Source organism: Typopeltis vanoorti, chromosome 18, assembly GCF_054136105.1.
Source record: "Typopeltis vanoorti isolate ZY-2024b chromosome 18, IOZ_Tvanoo_1.0, whole genome shotgun sequence".
NCBI lineage: Eukaryota > Metazoa > Arthropoda > Arachnida > Uropygi > Thelyphonidae > Typopeltis > Typopeltis vanoorti.
This window is the reverse complement of record NC_143566.1, coordinates 13,402,580-13,424,026: the sequence shown is the minus strand read 5'-3', so window position 1 is coordinate 13,424,026 and position 21,447 is coordinate 13,402,580. Positions and strand designations below refer to the sequence as shown.

Here is a 21,447-nt window from a genome sequence, read left to right as displayed (position 1 = left end):
GTTTAGTGACTTTGTAACGTTTATTTATAATGGCTAATATTACAGAACAAAGTTACGTAGTAGAAAGAATGTATCAATATAATGATAAATAAAAGAACGTGTCGAAGAAAGAAACACAGCCATGGGCATATCGCTCTTAAATGCTCTTAGTATTAGAGTACTTTATAAATTTTAAATAAGTATTATATGCCAGAAACTATATCACAGAATGTTGAAAAACGCTAGGAGCACTTGGAAGTTTCCCTCATGAATGCACTTTAAAAATCGGATAAGCATTTATCACAAAAAGGAAAAAGAAGGCTTCTTATCTTCTGGTACAGTAACTGATAAAATGTATTAATCGGTAGAAACTTTCTTTTCAATTGGATATAAATTAAAGACGCCAATAAATTATATTCTTGGTTTCACCCATTATCCAAGTAGTGTGCCCATGAGGTCATTTCACTACTGGGCTACTTTGTATACAGAAGCTATTGACTTCACATTAATTGCCTTACTATCCCATAATGCAAAACACACTTTCTTTCAGAGTGGTGTATTGCTGTAGTGACCAAGCGAAAAACTGATCCAGAGTATTTCAATAATATGGCGATGCACCATTTTCAAATTTGCATATGGAAAATATAACTTATATGTTTATTTAATTTTAGTATCTTTCTGGGTATACTGATGAGACTCAGCAAGGTCGAAAACTGTCTTGGTGATATCCTTCCGGTAATAAATGGCAGTATACTCGTCCTAAAGGAAGTGTTGTTTGCATTATGGGATGGTGAGACTATTGATGTTAAGTAAACAGCCTCTGTATGCAAGTAGATTAGTTATGAAGATGTTTTACGTGCAAACTGTGCTTACACTTCGGTAAATGATTAAAACCATATAATTTATTGTCAAGTATAATATAAAACTTAATCACAAAATTGCAGCGGTAAAATAATAATAAGTTATTGTAAAATAAAATAATAAGAAATAAAAAATTCAAATACGATGCACGGAAAAAGAAGATCATTTGTGTTACGTCTACAGATAAATATCAAATTCAAAAATGTCGAAATAATTAATAGATACAGAGTATTCTAGAACTGAAATTACTACATACAGAAGCATAGATATCAAAAAATATGGAAACAAAAAAGAGGGGTAAATTTCACTACTCACATCTTCGCAAACAAATTAATGAAAATCATTAAATGGTTTGCGAAATTTCAGGGTTGTCATAAAACCATGAAAGGATTGTAAAAGGCAGTAAAAGATCAGAATAAAACAAGACATCAGAAGTAAAAAATGAGACAACAAAATCCAAATAAAGTGATTTATTATTTAAACTGAAGAAAAATCCATAAAATAAGTACGAAAAACTATAAACACATTAAAAAAGTAAACGAAGACTTAAATTTGTGAAGTTTTATTACGAAGCATATTCATTAGTTTTGAAATGTCTGAAAAGACTTTAGATTTTGTGTTTAAAATGTGTTAAACGCTTAATAATTATTTTGGATATAGGGGAGGTTTAAAATTTTAAGGATTAAAAAGTTGTTTATTGCGCACCCACCCACAGAGAGAGAGAGAGAGAGAGAGAGAGAGAGAGAGATGATGCATATTTGGCAGCCATGTTTGCATAATCTATTAATTTTTAGAATGTTTTTGATTCAGAAAAAAACTTTATGAGATGATTCTCATCTGATATTTGATTAATTCTGTCTGTCCATAATTATCCATGATCTGTAGTATCTATAATAACATCGATAGATCTTAAGTAATTTTGCATTATTTTACCATGATTATTGTTTATGAGTTGGTATCCCCTGAATATGGAAAGTGGCAGAGATATTCGTGAGGGGCGAAAAACACTTCCATGCAAAATTTGTTACATTGTTACCATGTAACAAATTTTGGTATACATTTTGTTGCAATTAGTGTTGGATTTATGTTAGTACAAATGACTGCAAAGCATTTTTATTTCGATGTGCACAAATATGTTTTGTTCTTTCCAGTGTATGTGATATTGGCAGAAACATACGCAACCGTAGACTTTGCTCGCATAATGCACAGAAGGGGTTTTCTGGACAAAGGAAAGTACGTCATTATTTCCGTACAGGATGAGGACGCTTACGATCCTAAATACTCCCAAAAGCAAGTAAAAGGTAAGATATGTAAAACTGTAGTTAAACAATTTTTCAAATAGTGTATTAACTATCTTTAAATATGGAAAAAGGAATTGGAATAATTAAATCTTAACAGCTATAATTTACAGATGCCTAATATCCAATTTGCAAAGTGGATATTAGGCAAACACAGACGTAAGTGATCTGTGCTTACTCTCCTAATTTTCTCTGATGCTTCCAAGTTATATTGACACGTGCCTAAAGTGATCTGGTTGTGTTGGGTTACATGGAATTGCATATAATTCTACATTATGTGTGTTAATCCATTATAGATATTACGCTTGTCCTATACGAGATCCAAACGGTATTTCTGAGCAAATGGCATCGTCGCTATCCATTGAGCTTTTGGGGGCATCGCAATTAGCTGGTCGTCTAGAGTGAAGATCATAAACAGTTCTTTCCTTTGGATTGTTTCATTCTACAAAACAGATATGTTGACTGTATGTTTTTTTGCTCTTAGTTGCCTTTAAATATGCTTAAACATCCAACACAGGTGGCTCGATTGCAGTGTAGGTTTTAGTTTAAAGCGAAGAAGATTAATTACGCATGCAGTCAAGCTGTTCCAAAATTTAAGAATGTTTTTTCGATGTTGACACTTCAAAATAATCTCTCAGTTTTCAGAAACATTCTGCAAAGCTGTCTCTTTCATATTCCCTTTCGCAGTTGTATGGGCCTAAAGATATGCGCTTGTGTGTGTATATTGGAGAGAAAAGAAGTTGAAGAAAGAACAAAACATTTTCCATTTTTTTAATTCATGCCTCCAGTGACAGATTATTTCGTCACCAGTATTAAACTTTGTACGTTATATTTGACTCACAGATGCTCACAACTGTCCTGAATAACTCACAAAATAAATCACTACTTTTGCACGAATCAATCACCTCGGAAACGGAACTAGCTGAAAGGGTCCGCCAGTGTGACCTTTTCAGCTAGTTCAGCTTTCGATATTAGCTCAAATTCAAGTAAAGAAGGAGGAAAATCTTTATCGCAGATATCCAAATCTGAGGATATGAAAAGATTGACATCAATTCTAAGCAGTATTCAGGAAAAGCAATTCTCTTTGGAATGGAAGCAGACGTTCATAGAACTGCGTTTATTTATATTTGATAGATCGGAAAGAAGGCTTCTTTATTTCATGTCAATATCGAATAACTAAGCATTTTTCTAGTTCAAACAGTCACGCATTATACCGTAATTCGCAGAGTAATGGAGTCGATATTAAAGTGGAAACATGCGAACTAGTAACCACAGAAATAGGCCTTTATAGAAGAAGTTTCTAGAATTATTTAGCCACAAGCAGACCATTACGAAGAGAGACAATAAATTCAGAAATTATTGCAATGTGGTGAAGTTTATGGTCATCTTTTCTCTTAGGAAAATACTAAATGCGAGCCTAGATGCATTTAGAATGCACTTCTGAACATTAATCCTGATACATTACCTAAATGTTATTTTTCCATTGCGCGAAAAATTCTTGGTGCGTGGGTTTTGCATTATAATGTCGAACTGCATTAGTGAGGCAACAGATTCATTAAATAATTGCCATTGCAATAAAGAACGCTGGTAATCGGCAGTTCGCTTAGCGAGAGCCTGATGGGCTTACTTTCTTCAGAACGGATTGCTATTAGAACAAAATGCCGAGTTGCTCATTCAGTAAGAGTTTAAGACATGGAATAAACGGGAATACAATAACAAAAAAAATCAACTAAGTATTCCCACTAGCAAAGAAAACTACAAATACTCTAATGGATTCCTCTTTACGAATCAAAAATATCATTTGTCAACTTGCTTTATTAAAAACTTGTAAAAGCATGAGCCTTTTAAATATTTAGAGAAGGGTTCTCTTAATTTACCCTTGGCCCATCAAGTTATTGCATTATTATACAACATTTGGTGCATTTCATTTCTGTTCTTGACTAGTGCAATATAACATTGCTTTAAAGAGGAATGAAATTAAAATGACTCGAGAGAAATGAATTTAGAAAATATGCGTTCGTTCTTAACTGTGTTTAAAACCAGGATGGGAGAAGAAAGGAGAGGGAGGGGGGGGAGTTGTTATGGAGAGCAATGACATTTTCAATAGTTGCAAGAAACAAAGTTTAACTTTCTTCAAGTTAGTATCGAGTCAGTTAATATAAAGATTTAAATCTGGGGAGAAGAGAAAAAAAAATATTGCATTCCACTGACAACGAGCAGCCTCCTTTTCTTAAAAGCAATCGTAATAGGCCAATAATCATAGTCCTCATGATTCATTTATATCCATTTGCATATGCGTATGTTTGCTCTTAAGGTGGAGAAATATTGCGTAGTGTGCAGCAGCATCTTGCTGCAAATCGTAAATGATGGCTTCTCTCTGTTATGAATTGTTTCCACGAAGATAACAGGAGAAATCGATTATCTCACGCCTCTTAGTTGAAGGAAATGCCAACTAAATCTTCCCTTGAAAGATATTCATCGGCCACCATACACAAAAACATATGAATTAAATTTTTTTCATTAAATATTCATTGACCGTTTGACACTTTGCTTACTAGAAGTGGCTAAAACAAAGTCCCAATTACAGAATCGGGTTCCAGATTTTTTGCTCACTCTATTCATAATCTGTCCTCCTTCAGGAATGTGACAACCATCTAGGTAACGTTCGATTCCTCGTCGAGCACAAAGCATTAACCACCAAATAGTACATCAGATCAAACATAGCCATCCAGAAGAGTTCGGGATCCGGTGTAAGCTGTTAAATTTATCTGGTCTGAGACCAAGTACTGCTATATAGATGAAGGAGTTTGCTGTGGCTATGATTGGCTGAAGCATGGTATTTAATCTACATGCACTTTTCAGGAGAAGGGAGTTTGCATTCCTCTCTTTACATTTCGTATCGCTCCCAAAATTATCAATTTTTAAAATCAAAAATCAAAAGAAAAATCTACTTTCGAATAAAGAAATAATTCTTCTTTTAAACAACGGAAATACTTCAACTTCTTTCTACCATGGCTTCAGCGATATGTCTTAAATCGAATCTATATTTTTACAGATCTTCTCTAATGTAAAAATTTCCTATCTCAACCAGTTTCTTGCAAATTTAACCACTCAGAATGCTTTTGATATTCTTTCATTGAAACTAAGAATCTTCAGTGAACCAGTCAGTTGAGAAGCCAACAACATCTTTTTATGGAAATATTTGTGACCGAATCTCATGAATAAAACAAGGAACAATTTTTAGGCTTTACAATTGATACTGGTTAGCCTGAGGTAGTGGAATTGTTCTTTTAGAAAATAACATTTTCATCCCAGCTAAACAAGACATTGGCCGCTTTTATATGTGAATCCCATCCACTTAAGGCTGTAAACCCATAACACATTAATATCTGGCAGATGATCCAGGAGACCACTTTTTCCAAGTCACTTTATGCATCAAGTAAGTAAGGCGGAGGTTTCGTACCAGGTAATGGAATATGTGTTCCGCCTAAAGACCATCCATGACACCGTGGGATTCGGGGCTGTAGTCTGTTGGAAAGCGAAACTTTATCCATGTTGCCAACCAAGTAGCAAATGTTTGTGTACACATGCATTAATTAATGCAGCGTTCGCAAAATGGCGGCCCGCGGGCCGGATACGACCCACGAATTCTTCGTATCCGGCCAGCGACCTTAATGATTTCTTTTCTGAAAAATCAATGTTTCTAACAGCCTGCGGGAATTAAAACAGCAAAAAAATCAAACTTCTAAATGTTTTACGACAGCTTTAAACAAAAGCAAAACTTATTTAAACAAAAGTAAAGAAAAACAAAAGTAAAAAATGTTATTTGATGATAGAAAATCTTTATAATAAATATAAAAATCTTTATTTTTCTAAGTTAAAATTATATATTTAAATAATTTTCTTAAAGTATGAATAAAATGTAATTGAATTTATATTTTCTAAACTTGTTACATTTTTAAAATTTAAAAATAAAAATGGTTATAAATTTAAAATTTAAATGGCAGTGCAACTGATTACGTAAGTCGTAAAGGCCCGGCAACAAAAAGGCCTTTGTTAGAGCCTTTCCTTTTTTTTTTTAGTTGATGTTTTGGTTCACGGAATATTATTGAATACGGCTCGCATCTGGTTTACATCTGATTGACTGGCCCTTTGCTGCGTTTGAGTTTGAGACCCCTGCATTAATGGACTGATCTAAATTCGTATCGTAAATTGCTTGGTGTAAATTCTTAATTCAATCCATTTCTTAAATCTAGATTGTCTGCATTCCGGCTTCTTGAAAACGAAGGAATTTCCTCTTGAGTTTAGTACGTACCACCTCGATATTAATGAGCTGTAGTGCATAAGTATTCATTATGTATTCAAATTTACTAATTTTCTTAAAAGCTGATAATTATCTTATAATTAGAAATAGCATTAATTAGCGGTTCGTATGCATCATCAGTTATTTCTTCTTCTGTATTTCTATTTTTCTTTTAAGAAGTCTGGATTTTTTTTTTTTTTTTTTTTTTGTCAAAAGCAGTTGGGACCTCAGGCAGAATTCACTATAATACAAGGATAGTTTTATCCTGTTGTCACGTTACTTTGAAATTAAGTTATGCATCTGATAGATGCTCGTTTGGTAACATCAGCCATTATATTGTTTTCCGTGGGTGGGTTAAATTAAGAGTAAGCTGTCATTTGTCTTTGTAGTGATCTCAAAATCAGTACAGGTCTGATCCCTGTGCTTGTTTTACTGGATAAAAATCTGAGATTTTCTCTAGGATTTCTGTTAGCACTGCTCTTTCTTTCTTTCTTTCTCTCTCTCTCCAGAAAATTCCAAGAAAAGCATTTTTGTTGCCTTACAGGATTTGAATTTAGACCTCAGCAACATGCCGGCAAAAGCTCAACAATCTCCGCAATATCTTGAGGGGATTTAATAGGAAAACTTTAATAATGTTCTCAGCACAGTTTACGCCTATAAAAATAATCAAGATTAACAAGGATGAAAACTTGGCAAGGACGAACAAGAATTGAAAAGGAGAGACGCGATGGGAGTTACGTAGCTCCAGTAACCTGTCTTTATTTTATCCGTGAATATTTTGCAAACGCCATACGGAGGCGCTTTCTTTTATGAATAGAGTGAAATAAATGTTGGCTAATATAGCCGAACACTTAATTGAGGAGGAGGAAATCCTTCATGTCGCGTTTAATATTGTGTACATCGATCACCCTATCTCTCTCTCTAACACACACACCGATACGTATTAAGATAAAATGCTTGAATTTTGGAAGCTTACTATTTAAAGTTCTCCATGTCTGAACTTCAGTCGGCCGACAAGATCAGAAATTGCTGCTGGAATCATTTTAGAAGCTACGTGTAGTGCTGCTCTAGGTATGCACACCCACTTCTGAATTCATACAACGCAGAATTTAGCATTTTTTCCCTTTTAATATACTTGTGTCCATCCTTCTCCCCATGATTTTCGCTAACCGATGGCAAGTTCAATCATTGTTTTAATGTACATTAGCAAGTTTTTCGAGTATTCTGAAAGTGTTTTTCTCCACATTTATAAAGAAAAGTGACATACGCAGAAGTGTATGGTGAATAGGATTTGTTTATTCTTTACTTGTGTCACGTTATTATATTTCAGTGATATTCATGAGCTTATGATTAGCTTTATTCAGTTTTGATCTTGCTATAAAACGAGGTATTGACGTCAAGAAACGTAAAATATAAGGTTTACTAGTATTTTTGTTGTCCAAAATAATCAGTGCCGCGTATTGTTGTGTCTTTGATAAAATCTTTTGTTGCTGTTTCAGTCTTTGAAGCTTTTGAGGAGGATAAGAACCCAAAGGATATCACGCCATTCAGATCCGTGCTAATGCTCACTCCGAGTGATCCAAGTAATCCAAATTATACCGAATTTCAGGAGATGGTAAGAAACTACTCCACCATGGATCCCTTCAAAGTGCGGTACCATCCACTCATCAAAACAGCGGTAAGTAACGTTTTGATTTAGACTCGCAGACACTGATTTTTTTGTGCTTTTGGAAAGTATTATTTCTTAGTTAATACATAACCAAGAATATCGTTTAGACTGTTTGCCTATATTTTTGAAATTTTTTCACCCAAAAGGTTTTGGATATAATAGTTAATAATAATAATAATTGTATTTCTTTGACTACATTACATAAATCACGAAGCATAAAAATATGAAAATTACACAAAATTGTGATTACAAAAAGTAGTGGTGGTTCTTAACCTTTTCGAAGTCATGGAACACTTTCGATTATAAGAAAAACTTGGGCAATGCCAAAAGAATTAGGGGCATAAAACTAACAATAAATAGTACGATCTGTTGACATGGTAACGAATTGTTCTTCTTGTAACGAAAATTCACAACTCGATGTATTAACTGTCCCAAATGGATTTCTTATCCAGTCACAACTGTGTGTATTTAAGGAAGGAAAGTAACTTGAAACGGAAATAATTCCCTCGACATTTTTATTATGGAGCGAAGGAAACATATCTACTGTATTTTTTTTTCTGAAAAGCTGACAATTTGTCAGTGGATATCAAAATATTTTCATTTTCCCTTGGATACTTGTGTTAACGCTATTTAAGTAATTAAAAATATCGGTTAAATATGCCATTTTAGCACACCATTTCGAAGACAATTTAGCATCTGTGCCTTCATTTTGAAAAAAGGCGAATAATTCATTCTTAAGTTCTGAAATTCGGAGCAGTACTTTACCTCTGAATAACCATCTTATTTCAGTGTGCAAAAGCAAATATTCGAACTTGGCTTCCATAGACATGCAAAGTTTTTTTTTTTTTTTTCAAGGCGTGTGTTTAAAGATCTTGACTTGATATAATTTACCATATTTACAACTTGATCTAGTACATGATTGAATGTTGCCGGTAATGTTTTTGAAACCAGGGATTATCTGTACAAAAAACAGTGCGTAGATATAACGTTTGTGTTTGTTCATTATTGTTTTGTATTTGGTCACTTGAGTTTTTTTCTTTGGTTTATTCGTTGACCATATGTTAATAAAAAATATCCACAAATTGTCAACAAGTTTCACCAGCTATTCTGTCTGGCTTCTTCAGGACAAGTATGACGGTACACAATAACGTTTGCTAGTAAAAAAGAAGAATGGACTAACACAATCAAATAAATTAAAATTAAAACCGACGCGTGACATCAAAAGCATGGAGTCTCAGTCATTGTTTATTGAGCGCGTTGGATAGGTGGTTTTGGAGAAATGAAATTCTGGTAAGCTGAGCGAACTTATTAGGCTTTTCCAGATGTCTTTCAGAATCATTCCTTGATTTCTGTTGAGATTGTCTCCCGAACGGAGTACAACCGCGGCTTCTTTGAAGGTTCTGCACGAAAATCTTCTTCCATATAAGGCATGGAGCGGTTATCCAGACACTTCAGGATTAGCTCATCACTTCTCGATCTCTAACCACACCGTCGATTGGGAATTTAAATGTTATGAGAAAATTATACGCAGTACATCGAAATTGCTTTTAAGAAGTAATGTCTCCGAGGGGTGGGCAGTAATTTGTTGCTAATAAATATTATTACTAAGACAGCATGAGTTTGTAATTCTTTCTAATTTGGTATTCTAGAGGTTCTTGTTCCCGAATACCGTCTAGCGGCATTCGTACAGATTAATTTAATTAAACTGACTTTAAAAAAACATTTAATAAGTAATCAAAGCATTTAATATGGTTAACAGTCGCTCAATTAAATAAAAGTTTGAAATTAGGCAATTTTTTGATTAACAATTAATAACAAAACACGTGAACAGTATTTCTAACTCATGATTCACATGTTAGCTATAAAAACATGCGATAACTCAGTCGTAATGGATAACTTTTTAAACATTTTTTATTAGTTGCCTGGATGGCAATCGTTATCAAGATAATAGTTCCAGAACACGACAGAGAATTCATCAAAATCCATCAGCAGTAAATAAATTTTGTGTTTTTCCTAACGGAGTTTCTGAGAATGTTGTGATTGTTACGTTCTGTTTATTTTCTGCAGGTTCCAGTTTACGCTGGATTGGTCTACGATGCTGTGATGATCTATGCCAAAGCTGTGACAAAAGTGCTCGCCAATAATGGATCGGAACGAGATGGGATTAAGATATTTGACCACATCCGCAATTCCACTTACAATAGTAAGTCTCTTTCTCTCTCTCTCTCTGTAGTAAGATAAAAGGCGCAGTCTGACACACACACCCAACATATGCAGGAGGCGTTCTGTTACTGTCAGCTTCGCGGCTGAAGAACATCTTTGAAAAATCGAGGAATACTAAGTAAGCAAGTAAAGCAATACGCATTATTTATCTGTAACTTTTTCAGCACCACGCCACTAACGATCATTCAGTTAAAACAGCTAAAATGAAGCTGCAGGAAGCAGAAGCTTGAGCAGAAATGGCATTAAGATAAAACACAGGCACAGATTGAGTTTGATTGCAAAAATATTCCACTAATTCATATTCGCTTGCGAAATAACGTTTTGTGAACATCAGTACTGTTCGATGTCTGTCGACGGTCTGCTTATCACTGTTATTAGGAACATGATCAGTGTAATGTGGTATAGAATTAAGAATTCATGCTTTCCGGTATCGCGATTAACTCTAAGGCTTTACGACGGAATTGGAACCCTCCAGAAACTGAACGAGTTCGAAGAGTTTGTCCATACATTCAGCGGCAGCATTGCTCCAAGACACAATGCGCGACCTCCTACACGCTCATGAACAACCATCGAGATTCAGTGCATCGTTTCCTCACTGTCTTCGCCATCTGCTTATTGCGGATGTCAAAACAGTGTGGATGGTGTGCAAAGTTGATGTCACGTTTCTTTCCGAAAGGGGAGGAACATCTGATAATTTCAAATTTGCAGAATGAATTTAAAGGAAATGTTCATTTTTGTCTCAAAGAAAAAGTGCTCCCCCCCCATTATACATAAAAACAAAAAAAGAAAAGATAGCGTAGAAGACATTCTTTTTTTCAGCTTAGCACATCAATGCACTCCGAAATTAGAAGTGTTTTATGTTATAAAATAAATGATCATTTCTTTGTTGATTAATCACAGATAAATTCTCTCTCTCTCTCTCGAGCATTTAGAATAAATTATTATGATAGCTTTGGTAGCCATTTTATAAAGAGAAAAATTCAATTTGATTGCCAGGCGTTGCTGGAACTAATGCATGCAAATGTATATTTGAAGATACACTGACTTTATAGAACCTCCTTAGGCCAGTCGATACTGACGATGCCCTTTGGCTGGAAATAGCTGGGTTCTAATCCGGTCTAGAACTCGAAAGATTGTTACAAAGGGATTTTCAACTGAAGCTGAGTTATCGCATTTCAACCAGAATAGGAAGGGCATTTTTCGCATAGAAATTTGGATATTATATTTCTACGTTACTGGTAACGAAGACGTCATATTCGAAAGCGTAGCTGACACTGTTATTTGTAATTTGTTTTCTGTGCACGAGTTCGATTCAGTTGTTATTTTAATCAAAATCCGAGGTCATCCATTTTAGCACCTATTCAATTGATTTCAAAGTCCTACTCGATCTACGAAACATGTGAATACAAATGTACGAAAATACTTACAATGATTGGAGCCACAAGCTTCGTTTTTAATTCACTACTGGCTGAAAGCTTCGCTCTACAGTATAATTTCTCTACAGACATTTGACATTGCGAAAGTCCTCTCCAGCAGTGTGGCATGTAGATTTAAACCGAACAGAACAGAAAAGAACAAAGAAAGGATGCATATTTGTTTTTCAAAAGGTCAAAACTTAATGAAAAAAATCAAACAAGAAATAAATTGAAATACCGATGAAACAAAACTGAGGGTGGAAATAAAAATATAAGAAATAAAGAACAAATGATGACACTAATAAATCCCAGGAATTGTACACTTTTAGTTGTTGGCATAAATTTACTATCTGTCGAATATTTAACATGACTTTTCACTTCTAATCAAACATCTGCGCTGTAATCAAATATTAATAACGTCTGCATATCAAACAACATCAGTGCATTACAAATTATTCTCCGATACATTTCTCATGCTAAAAACTTTGGAAATAGCCTGTGATAGATACATCGTAACACATTTAATGCTGCTCTAGAAGTTGTTGCCATTAACTAAAGAAATGGTTAGAAAGGTAAATACCTGTTAATGAGGACGGAGGTCACTGATCACATGCTCGTTCCCGAGGGGCATGTGCGAACCGCCAGAGTAGGCAGTGACATTTAATATCCTTCTTCACCTCTGTCTTTCGGAAGCACGTGGAACCTGGCTGTGTCTTTCAGCATCAACGGCTGCGTATTGATTGGAGTGACTGCAATTTGTCTGTCCGGAACACATTACGGGAGAAGTTAAACAAATGTGCGTCGTCATCATTGTTCAACAGAAAGGAAGAAAAACACGGAAGTCATGGGATGCCGCGTTTCATCTTCGCATTCTAAATACACTAATGGAGTGTGAGATTGCACGACGGATAGAATTAATACATACTACAACAAAATATTACGAATAGGAGCAAGATGACATTCCGCATGCTGTCCCTCTGTGAAAAAACAATAAAAGGACATGAGTGGTGCGCAAATGGTACACGAGACATTTTGAAATGCAGAATAGATGGCCAACTACATGAACTTACGTGAAATGAAACTGCAAAAAAAGTTGGATATGAATTTTTAGAATAGGAAAGGAAAAGGATTAAAATAGTAAGCTAAAACTAAGCAGTTGTCCGGATTTGTGCAGAGGCAGCTAAAGATATATTTCATATAACTATAAAATATGTTTTTCTATCAAATCTATCAAATGTTTTTTGCGTTTCTTTTGCATTTTTATGCATTTTTTACATTTTAAAATTATAGATGAATATATATACTCAGAGGATAATTAAGGAAGATATATTCAGAGGATAATTATAATTGCTATGTTGAAGCGAACCTTGACATGTAAGGATAAGGAAGTCATTTTGCCTCTTTATGTGGCTTTGATAAGACCACACCTGGATTACTGGGCGCAGATTTGGTCTCCCGAGTTTCAAGGGATAAAGAAGCTGTGGCAAGGATGCAAAGAAGAGTTACAAAGATTATATCCGGATTATGGGATTTAGATTATGAGGACAGATTGCGAGTATGTGGGTTGCAGACTCTGGTTAACAGGAGAAAGAGGGGTGATATGATAGAGGTCCATGAACTTTTGAATGAGTATTATAGGATAGTGTCTGATGAAATTTGTCGTTATATATGGAAGATGGGGAGAGAACACAGTGGGGCATCCATAGAAGTTAAGGTTGTTTTCAGTCAAGAAAGGGATAAGAGCTAGGTTTTTCTCTCACAGAGCAGTGAGTGAGTGGAATAATTTGCCTTTAGGAGTAGTGAGTGCATCTAGTGTGAATGAATTTAAGGGAAAGGTATGGCAGCTGGTTTGGGTGATTTATAGTCTCCCTCGATGAGTCCTTGACTCCCGGGAGGTCTCAGATACTACTACTATTAATAATAATAATACTAATATATTTATTTATCCGTATACGAATTTACAAATGTACCACAAGTGAAAATTTGACTATAGGTAAAAAACGTATGCTATGCTGAACAAAAGTTAGTCATCAAGTGGTGCTATTTCTTATCATTCTGCAACAGAAGGTTCAAATTCTTCAAGCTTTAGGCTTGTGATATTTGATGTTTCTTGGGACAAGCAAACAGGCCAAAATAGTGAAGGAATCGGTCAAAATTCCAAATCAGCATTTGGTAGAATACTCAGGAGGGTAACATCTGTAACTGGCCAAAGATGGACTTAGTGGTTTTATTACGAGAGTAAATACGACGACACTAGCTAGTGATCTGAAAGGAGAGTAATCAAGTTACAGAAATGGAGTCTGTGGCTGAAATGAAGCTTTGTAGTGTAGGAAGCTCCTGGTTCTTGTTGCATTCATTTAAATTGAATTCGATTATCAGCCTTTGAATATCCCATTAGTCCACTTTCTCCAGCAAAACCGTGTTAAAATGGTGATTAGAAGTCAAACTAATGCTCTTCTATTAAACCAAAACCCAAAAAGGATAATTATTTCATAAAGGATAATTATTAAAAATATTCAAAGAGGTTCTGAAAACATTTCCAATATACTAATATATTCAGATACAGGGGAGGCTCGTGCATAGGCACCGAGGAACTGAAAACCCCCAATTTTTCTCGATATATAAATATATTTATTAATTTATTTATATTTGCTTGTAATATTTAAATTTATCATCAACAATAATATACAATTCTCTTATTTTGTATAAAAATAATAAAAATCCATCTTGTAGCACTTGGGGGGCGGGGGCGAAGGACGCTAGCAGCACTTAGTTTAGCACAGTGTCATATTGCTACGCATGCAAACATATGCACGTCATAGTCAGATGCGAGCTATTAGCGTAATGCGGCACTGTCCATCGCGCAGTTCCACTGTTGTTTATGCGCAGCTTGTGCTAGTAGTAGAGTGTTTGTAGTGCTTATCGTGTTTACTCCGTCTCTTTAAATATTTGCACATTACAATTAAAGGATTTAATTGTAATATCCAAAAATTGTAAATCCATTCCTTTAATTACAATTAAAGGAATGGATTTTATTTCTAAGTAACTTTGAATTATACCAAACTGTATAATTTTATCGATTATAACAATATTTTTTTATGTTTAATTTTTTTTTTAATTTTTACCATAATTTGGATATTTTATCCAAATACGTATACACTGTACTTACAGTGTGTATATATAGTTCGAAAGTTACAGCACCGCCAAGATTTCAAGCCACGGGTCGCCACTGCAGTCAGATCAAATTAAATCTATAAAGGTGTGTGGGTGTGCTAATGATTACATACTCGTAGATAATTATTCCTACTGTTCAATGAATAATTGCCGGCCTGTGTAGATGAGCCTGGCTTAGCGTACCTATACTCCAACCAAAAGGTTGCGGTTCGAATATCCCCTTGGGCATGGATGTGTATAAATATCTTCAGGTGCTGGTTGAATTTCATTGCTAGTGTAAGGCTGCTACCTCGCTTATTGGGGGACCGAAGGAAAGTTCCATACTTGGTGAATAGAGAAAGATTTTCAGGAATTGCGCAAAAAAAGTATAAAATACTACAAAAATAATTTTTTAAAAGCGTAGGCTATACACAGTACTGACATACCTATAAGTTTAGGGCAAATACAAATGGGATCATAACAAAAAAAGATTAGCTAATACTGCTCCTTTTGTTTTATTCCAAGAAGATCTTTCATCTACAAACGATCTCCACAGTAAAGAATTACATAAAAAAACTGATTCGTTCCACGAAATTAATGACATAGTTATACAAAATTTACCATAATTATACTACAAATACGAAATTTATATTAAAAAAAAAGTTGCTCTGTTTTGTTGGTTGCTTTTATATTGAGTGATCTTCTGCCTCTGTTTTGGAAACACTTAAGAAACTTTTTATGTCATTTCGAAAGAAGCTGGACTCATGAAATTGCAAAACAGAGGCAAAAGTTATGTATCTTCTCATGGTAGTTGTTGCTGTTGTTTGTGCTTTTTCTTCTAAATTTTCTTGCATCACTAAAACTTTTAGAATGTTTTCTCCTTAAAAATTTAACGAAATGAACAAAATGAGCTTGAATAAAGTTTTTAAAGAAATAAGAAATGTTTTGGAGGAGTAAAATCTTATCTTGTAGCACTGCAGAAGAAATGCATCACGCAAAACATAAAAGTTAAGCGATTCAAAATCACCGAGACATATTTTTAGATGAATAATGCAGATACTTCGAAAACTGACTTTACATTCAAGTTAAATTTAGCAGGAGGGAAGTAGGAGACTAAAGATGATTCTGGTAAAATAAAAAAATAAAAAAAGAGAGAAAGCCCGTTGACCGCAATACGCTAACAGAACTCTGCAATGAAATGGCGCTCTGTTACATCAACTCGGAAGAAAAGAGTTCGCTAAGCAAGAAAAAAAAGGAACATGTGCGGAAATAGGTATGCACCGAAGTGCGGTTTGAGGATGGCTGTTCTGCCGTCCTGGTGGTCGACTGGATGGCTATTTCGCTCTGTAACAGCGGGGGTCAAATTCCATTTCGGGTAGATGTATCGACCGATACGAGGCCACCACCCCGCTTATAGGAAGTCGCGAATATCTAACCGATTGCCCACCCCCCGGTGTTGTTATTATTGTTACTATTAGCATATAATGATAGAACGGCTTGGATGTCTACACGGGCATTGAGCACATCTTACGAAACCGAAAAATTACTGTTGGTTGTTGTCTGTAAATTACGTGCATTCTGCTGGCTGGTTTTCTTCTATGAGAGATGAAAACCCGAATTTACGGGAAGAAAATCCCTTCCAGCTCCATATGAGACCGGCTAACTCATCTCACGAGTCTTCTCTCGCTGAGATCCTGAAATCGCTTTCTCCTACTCATAGACGTAATTTTTCCCATCACGTCTTTTCTACTTGCAGTTCCATACATGTTGCTCCACTTAACCTGCCCACCACCACCATTCCTTCGATTTCCTTTAATCATGTACGAACAAGAGAAGCTGCTGGTCAACATTTAGACATTCGCTTCAACCCCAGACGTATTGAACTACCTTCTCATTCAAGTCCTTCATTTAATCTTCCTCTGTTTTTAAAAGTCTTCCAACCATTTCTTCAACGATTACAATCTGCATTTCTTCAAAAAATACATTAATGGATTTCTTACTTATCCCCGACCACTTGTCCACACATCTTAATGTCGTATTGTACGTCTTGCGACCTCTGGCGTGTGTAGCTGATATAAAAAAAAAACAGATTATGAGACAGGTGTTTTTATCTCTTAAATAGCGTAATATTCTCCAGTTTATTGTCGGTCTTTCTGAAGGCAAAACACTAAATTGGAAGGAAGAAAATACTCTTCCAGCTCCGAATGAAACCCGTTCACGCTACTTCAGCCGAAAAGCCTTTAATGAATGTTCATGCGTTTTAGATGAGAATCGAATTTTTACAATTAGATGACACGTTTTTTTTCTGATAGCCTAATAAAAAACCCGATAATGCAAGCCATTTTTGGAGAATGACAACTTCAAATAGCATACATTTAAGACCATGAAAATATGGATGAATAGAAAGCGAGAGAGAGAGAGAGAGAGAGAGAGAGAGAGAGAGATTGCAAGAAATTATGCTCATATGGAAATCTAGGAAGACTTAAAGTGCATAAATAGAAGTATTATGGAGAGAACTTTTGGTAAGAGTGAGTAAACGGAGATTTACTGCCAAATTATATTTATGTAACATCATTATACATACATCATCATACGTGATTTGATACTATTTAAAGACTGCGTATACAGAAAACTTTGTGGCTGTATCTCGGAGCAAGTCTTTTCACATATACAGCAACGCCTAAACTGGGAATCAACAGATGCTCCTTATGCTCGAATTCCAGTTCGTGTGCTACGAAGGAAGGCTTCCAAAATGAAGTAAATGCATTACGAAGACGAAGAGAGCTCTCCGAATGTCTCATTAGTGTACGATGCACTCTTGTATTTCGCGAAGAACCATTTCTGACCACTTGCACTTAGCAACGTTTATTGTAGAGAGAGAGAGAGTCTGAAGCTGATTCTACTAATACGGTGTTCATTAAAGTCAGATCGGGTTAGTGCCAGTTGAAAGCACGCTTCTTAGTGCACAATCTCAATTAGAATCCCGTTGAGAGAGAGAAGAGTTTGTTCTATTTTCAAAGTGCCACCAAGGAAGCAAGCAAAATAATAAGAACACACACTACGAAATATAAATTAGAACTAATAAGTAAAATTACCACCTTGATTGTCAGTATTTAAAAAGTGCAGTGTGCATTACTTTTTGGCTGGCTATAAACATCTGCACATAAATCATTGCATAATAATTAATTTTTGCACTTTTATTTCTCATACAGAAATGCAACGAAATAAGATGGAGAATTTACTGAACAATCATGACCAGTTTAGGACGAATCCTTAATTGGATGGAAAATTAATTTAAATACATTTGCATACAGGATTTTCAAAGTTAGTTTTATTTTCGGTACAAATGAAAACTCAAGTTGCATTTTAGTGTAGATAGAAACTATGGACGGCAAAGTGAAATAAAGTTGCGATCAATACTTACTCGGAAGAAAGTATTCAGGCGCAAAGCTAGACAGAAGTCATCGTAAACTCAAACACAGTATTTCAGAACTGTCCTTGTACGTCATCTTGAAAAATCTACTGCAGATATTTTACTCCACGCACAGTTGGAAGAACTGACAGAATTGCTAGTCAATGTGAATGTATGAAGACTTCATCCGGTACAAAAGTAAAAGCGATATAACATTCTTAATGCAATTATACATTGCAGGCACTATGCTTTTCATTATCTATGAGGAAAATATACTTTATTTACGGATGAAAAAGAAACCCAGAAATTTATAGTGTGGCAATTTAAAAAGAAAGCTATTTATATGCCCAAAAAGAAATAGTTATCGAGGGATTGAAGGTGCTGCCGCAGATAGAACTCTTGAAGCTTTGAAGTGCGCAAGCTGCAAAGTAGACATTAGAGAAAAATATAGTTTACTTTGCGATTTTTGTTGGACTCAGGCCAATTGTGCCAAAATCGAAGAAACGGTGCTCAAACTCCTAAGCACCCTCCGCCAGCGATTTTTCTGTCCCTTGCGCTTCTTCACTGTTAAACAGTTCCAAATAAAAAGTACAATGCCATCATCTTAAACTTCCATTCGGAAATCCACGCGACGCTAAATGACGAGATTTGCACGTTCGATGAACAATGCAATTTCAACTTCGAGAAAATCGTTAGGTGTTACCGTTACGGGCCCACGATCATACTGGAGAAAATCAACATTTAAGGAAAGGTGACTGAAGATTTGATGGTTATTTTTGCCATTAGGAGAGCGGTAGAAACAGCATATGAATTCGGTAGAATGGGGCAAGGTGATTTTTAGTGAAAGGAGGTGAAAATTGGGAGATTCAAAGTTGAATACTCTCTGGCATGGTATGTCGGAGCAAACATATGCGCATACCCCACGTCTAAGGCGAAAGGGTCAAAGAGTGTGTAGCTGGGAAAGCAGAGATGGAGCGTTTGAGTTGGTTGAGATTTGAGTTTGTCAGGAAGAGTAGGTGAGGTTTTGCAGTCTGAATAAGCATATAGGCGTTCATATCGGCAGAGAATACAAACTTGGAAGGAACCAGCCCTTCCAGGCTTGACCTATGCACACTGCGAAAAAATACGCTAATTAAAAAAATATCTGGAAGAGAAACGTCAAAGTGGAGAAGAAACATGGACAATCTATTACAAAACGGGGATACTAAGGATAAAATCAAACTCCGTAAACAACCAGTGTGAAAACTTGATTCCAAACACTGCATGTTTTTGTCCGCATGGGTCCCACAAGCTGCAGAGGAAACTTGTGGGACCCATGTGGACAAAAACACACTTCACTGAACTTCCCAGATCCATTTCACAAATAGATGCGGCCTCAGTTCTAGCCTTGATGATGTTCACTTCTGCCTTCAGACTGAAAAATCTCACCTACTCTTCCTGACAAACTCAAATCTCAACCAACTCAAACACTCCATCTCTGCTTTCCCAGCTACACACTCTTTGGCCCTTTCGCCTTAGACGTGGGGTATGCGCATATGTTTGCTTCGACATACCATGCCAGAGAGTATTCAACTTTGAATCTCCCAATTTTCACCTCCTTTCGCTAAAAATCACCCTGCCCCATTCTACCGAATTCGTATGCTGTTTCTACCGCTCTCCTAATAACAAAAATAGCCATCAACTTTTCAATCACCTTTCCTTAAATGTCGATTTTCTCCAGTCCAGCTCTCCAAACAGTGAAGTCATCTTCCTCGGTGTCTTCAATATCTACAACACTAACTGGCTTCCCCCTCCCAACTGCACAGATCAAGCAGGTAGAGAGACCGAGACTTTTGCAATCACATATGATCTCACATAATTTTTCCACATGAACCAGGATACCAGACAATCCCAATCACTCCCCAAAACACTTTGGACCTCTTCCTCAGTGACCAGTCTAAGTATGCTGTGAATTTTGTCTTCCCTCTTGGCAGCTCAGACCACAATGTAGTGGAGATCTCTTCCCCCCCCCCCCCATGGAGCAACACATACACAAACACTCGCATCCACGTGTTGTATGGCATTACAACAAAGCCAAGTGGGGGACGCTGTTCGCAATTTCTCTTCATTTCTTTGGTCAGATTACTGTTTATGTCACCCGAACAACCTATGTGCAGAAAGAATCGCAGAAATAATGCTCATCGACATGGAAACATTTATTCCCTGCCCCATCCTTAATTGCCGTCCCCTATCTATGCTTTTTTTCTCCTACAGGTGTGCAAGGCTGTAAAAAAGAAGAGTCAGGTATATCATAACTGCCTTGCATCCAAAACTCCTTCTTCCTATACATCCTACACCAAAGCCCGAAATAATTGCAAGAAAATTATCGTCACATCGGAAACTGACTTTGAGAGAGCTAAACAGAGGAGACTTGCATCCTCCCAAACGGCAGCCATGCCTTCCGAGCTTCAGCCAAAGCTATCGGCCGTAACTTCTGCCCAACACTACTCCCACCACTCGTGGCTTTCTACTTCGCCTCCAGCTCTTGCATAACTGATCCTAGTAAATATTCCCCAACCATTCCAAACACCCAGAACTCAATGCTGCGTTTGATCTTTCGCCAGAAAGAGATAAGAAATATTTTGTTCAAACTGGATACCAAAAAAATCTCCCCCCTGATGGCATCCCTCCAATTGTTCTAAAGATCTGTGCCCCGGAGCGGACTTTCACTTTGTTCCGCCTATTCATACCTTCTTATTCCACCGTTACTTATCCTACAATCTAGAAACTAGTCCATATACAACCTATTCCTAAGAAGGGTGACAAATCCTTACCTCCAAACTGCTGTCCAGTTTCTCTCACCTCTATTCTTTCTAAAGTAATAGAAAGAACCATTAATGGCCATCTCCTACAATACCATAAAGACACTCATCTAATAAATGACCGACAATATGGATTCCGTCACTATCAATCAACAGGAGCTCTTTTACTGCTTATATTTTGCTTTCTAAAAAATACCTGATTTAATACAATGGAATTCACTAAGTTTCATATTTATATAGTGTACCAAACGCGAAGCTCTGTGCAACTGCGACAGGTCGCGTCGCCTGTCCAGGAGTGTTCTGCTTTCCTTTCCTAAGTTCCATAAGTAAATG

General features: G+C 36.1%; 1 protein-coding gene across 6 annotated transcripts in view; it reads left to right on the top strand.

Moving 5' to 3' along the window:
- The window catches only part of LOC150096498 (guanylate cyclase 32E-like), a 644,496-nt gene that overhangs the window by 540,713 nt on the left and 82,336 nt on the right, over nt 1-21,447 (top strand). For all 6 annotated transcript variants that reach the window (XM_090407815.1, XM_090407814.1, XM_090407817.1 and 3 more), the window contains 3 exons: nt 1,992-2,141; nt 7,941-8,119; nt 10,178-10,313. In XM_090407815.1, coding sequence (XP_090263941.1) covers nt 1,992-2,141; nt 7,941-8,119; nt 10,178-10,313 — 465 coding nt within the window. The remainder of the gene's footprint in view (nt 1-1,991; nt 2,142-7,940; nt 8,120-10,177; nt 10,314-21,447) is intronic.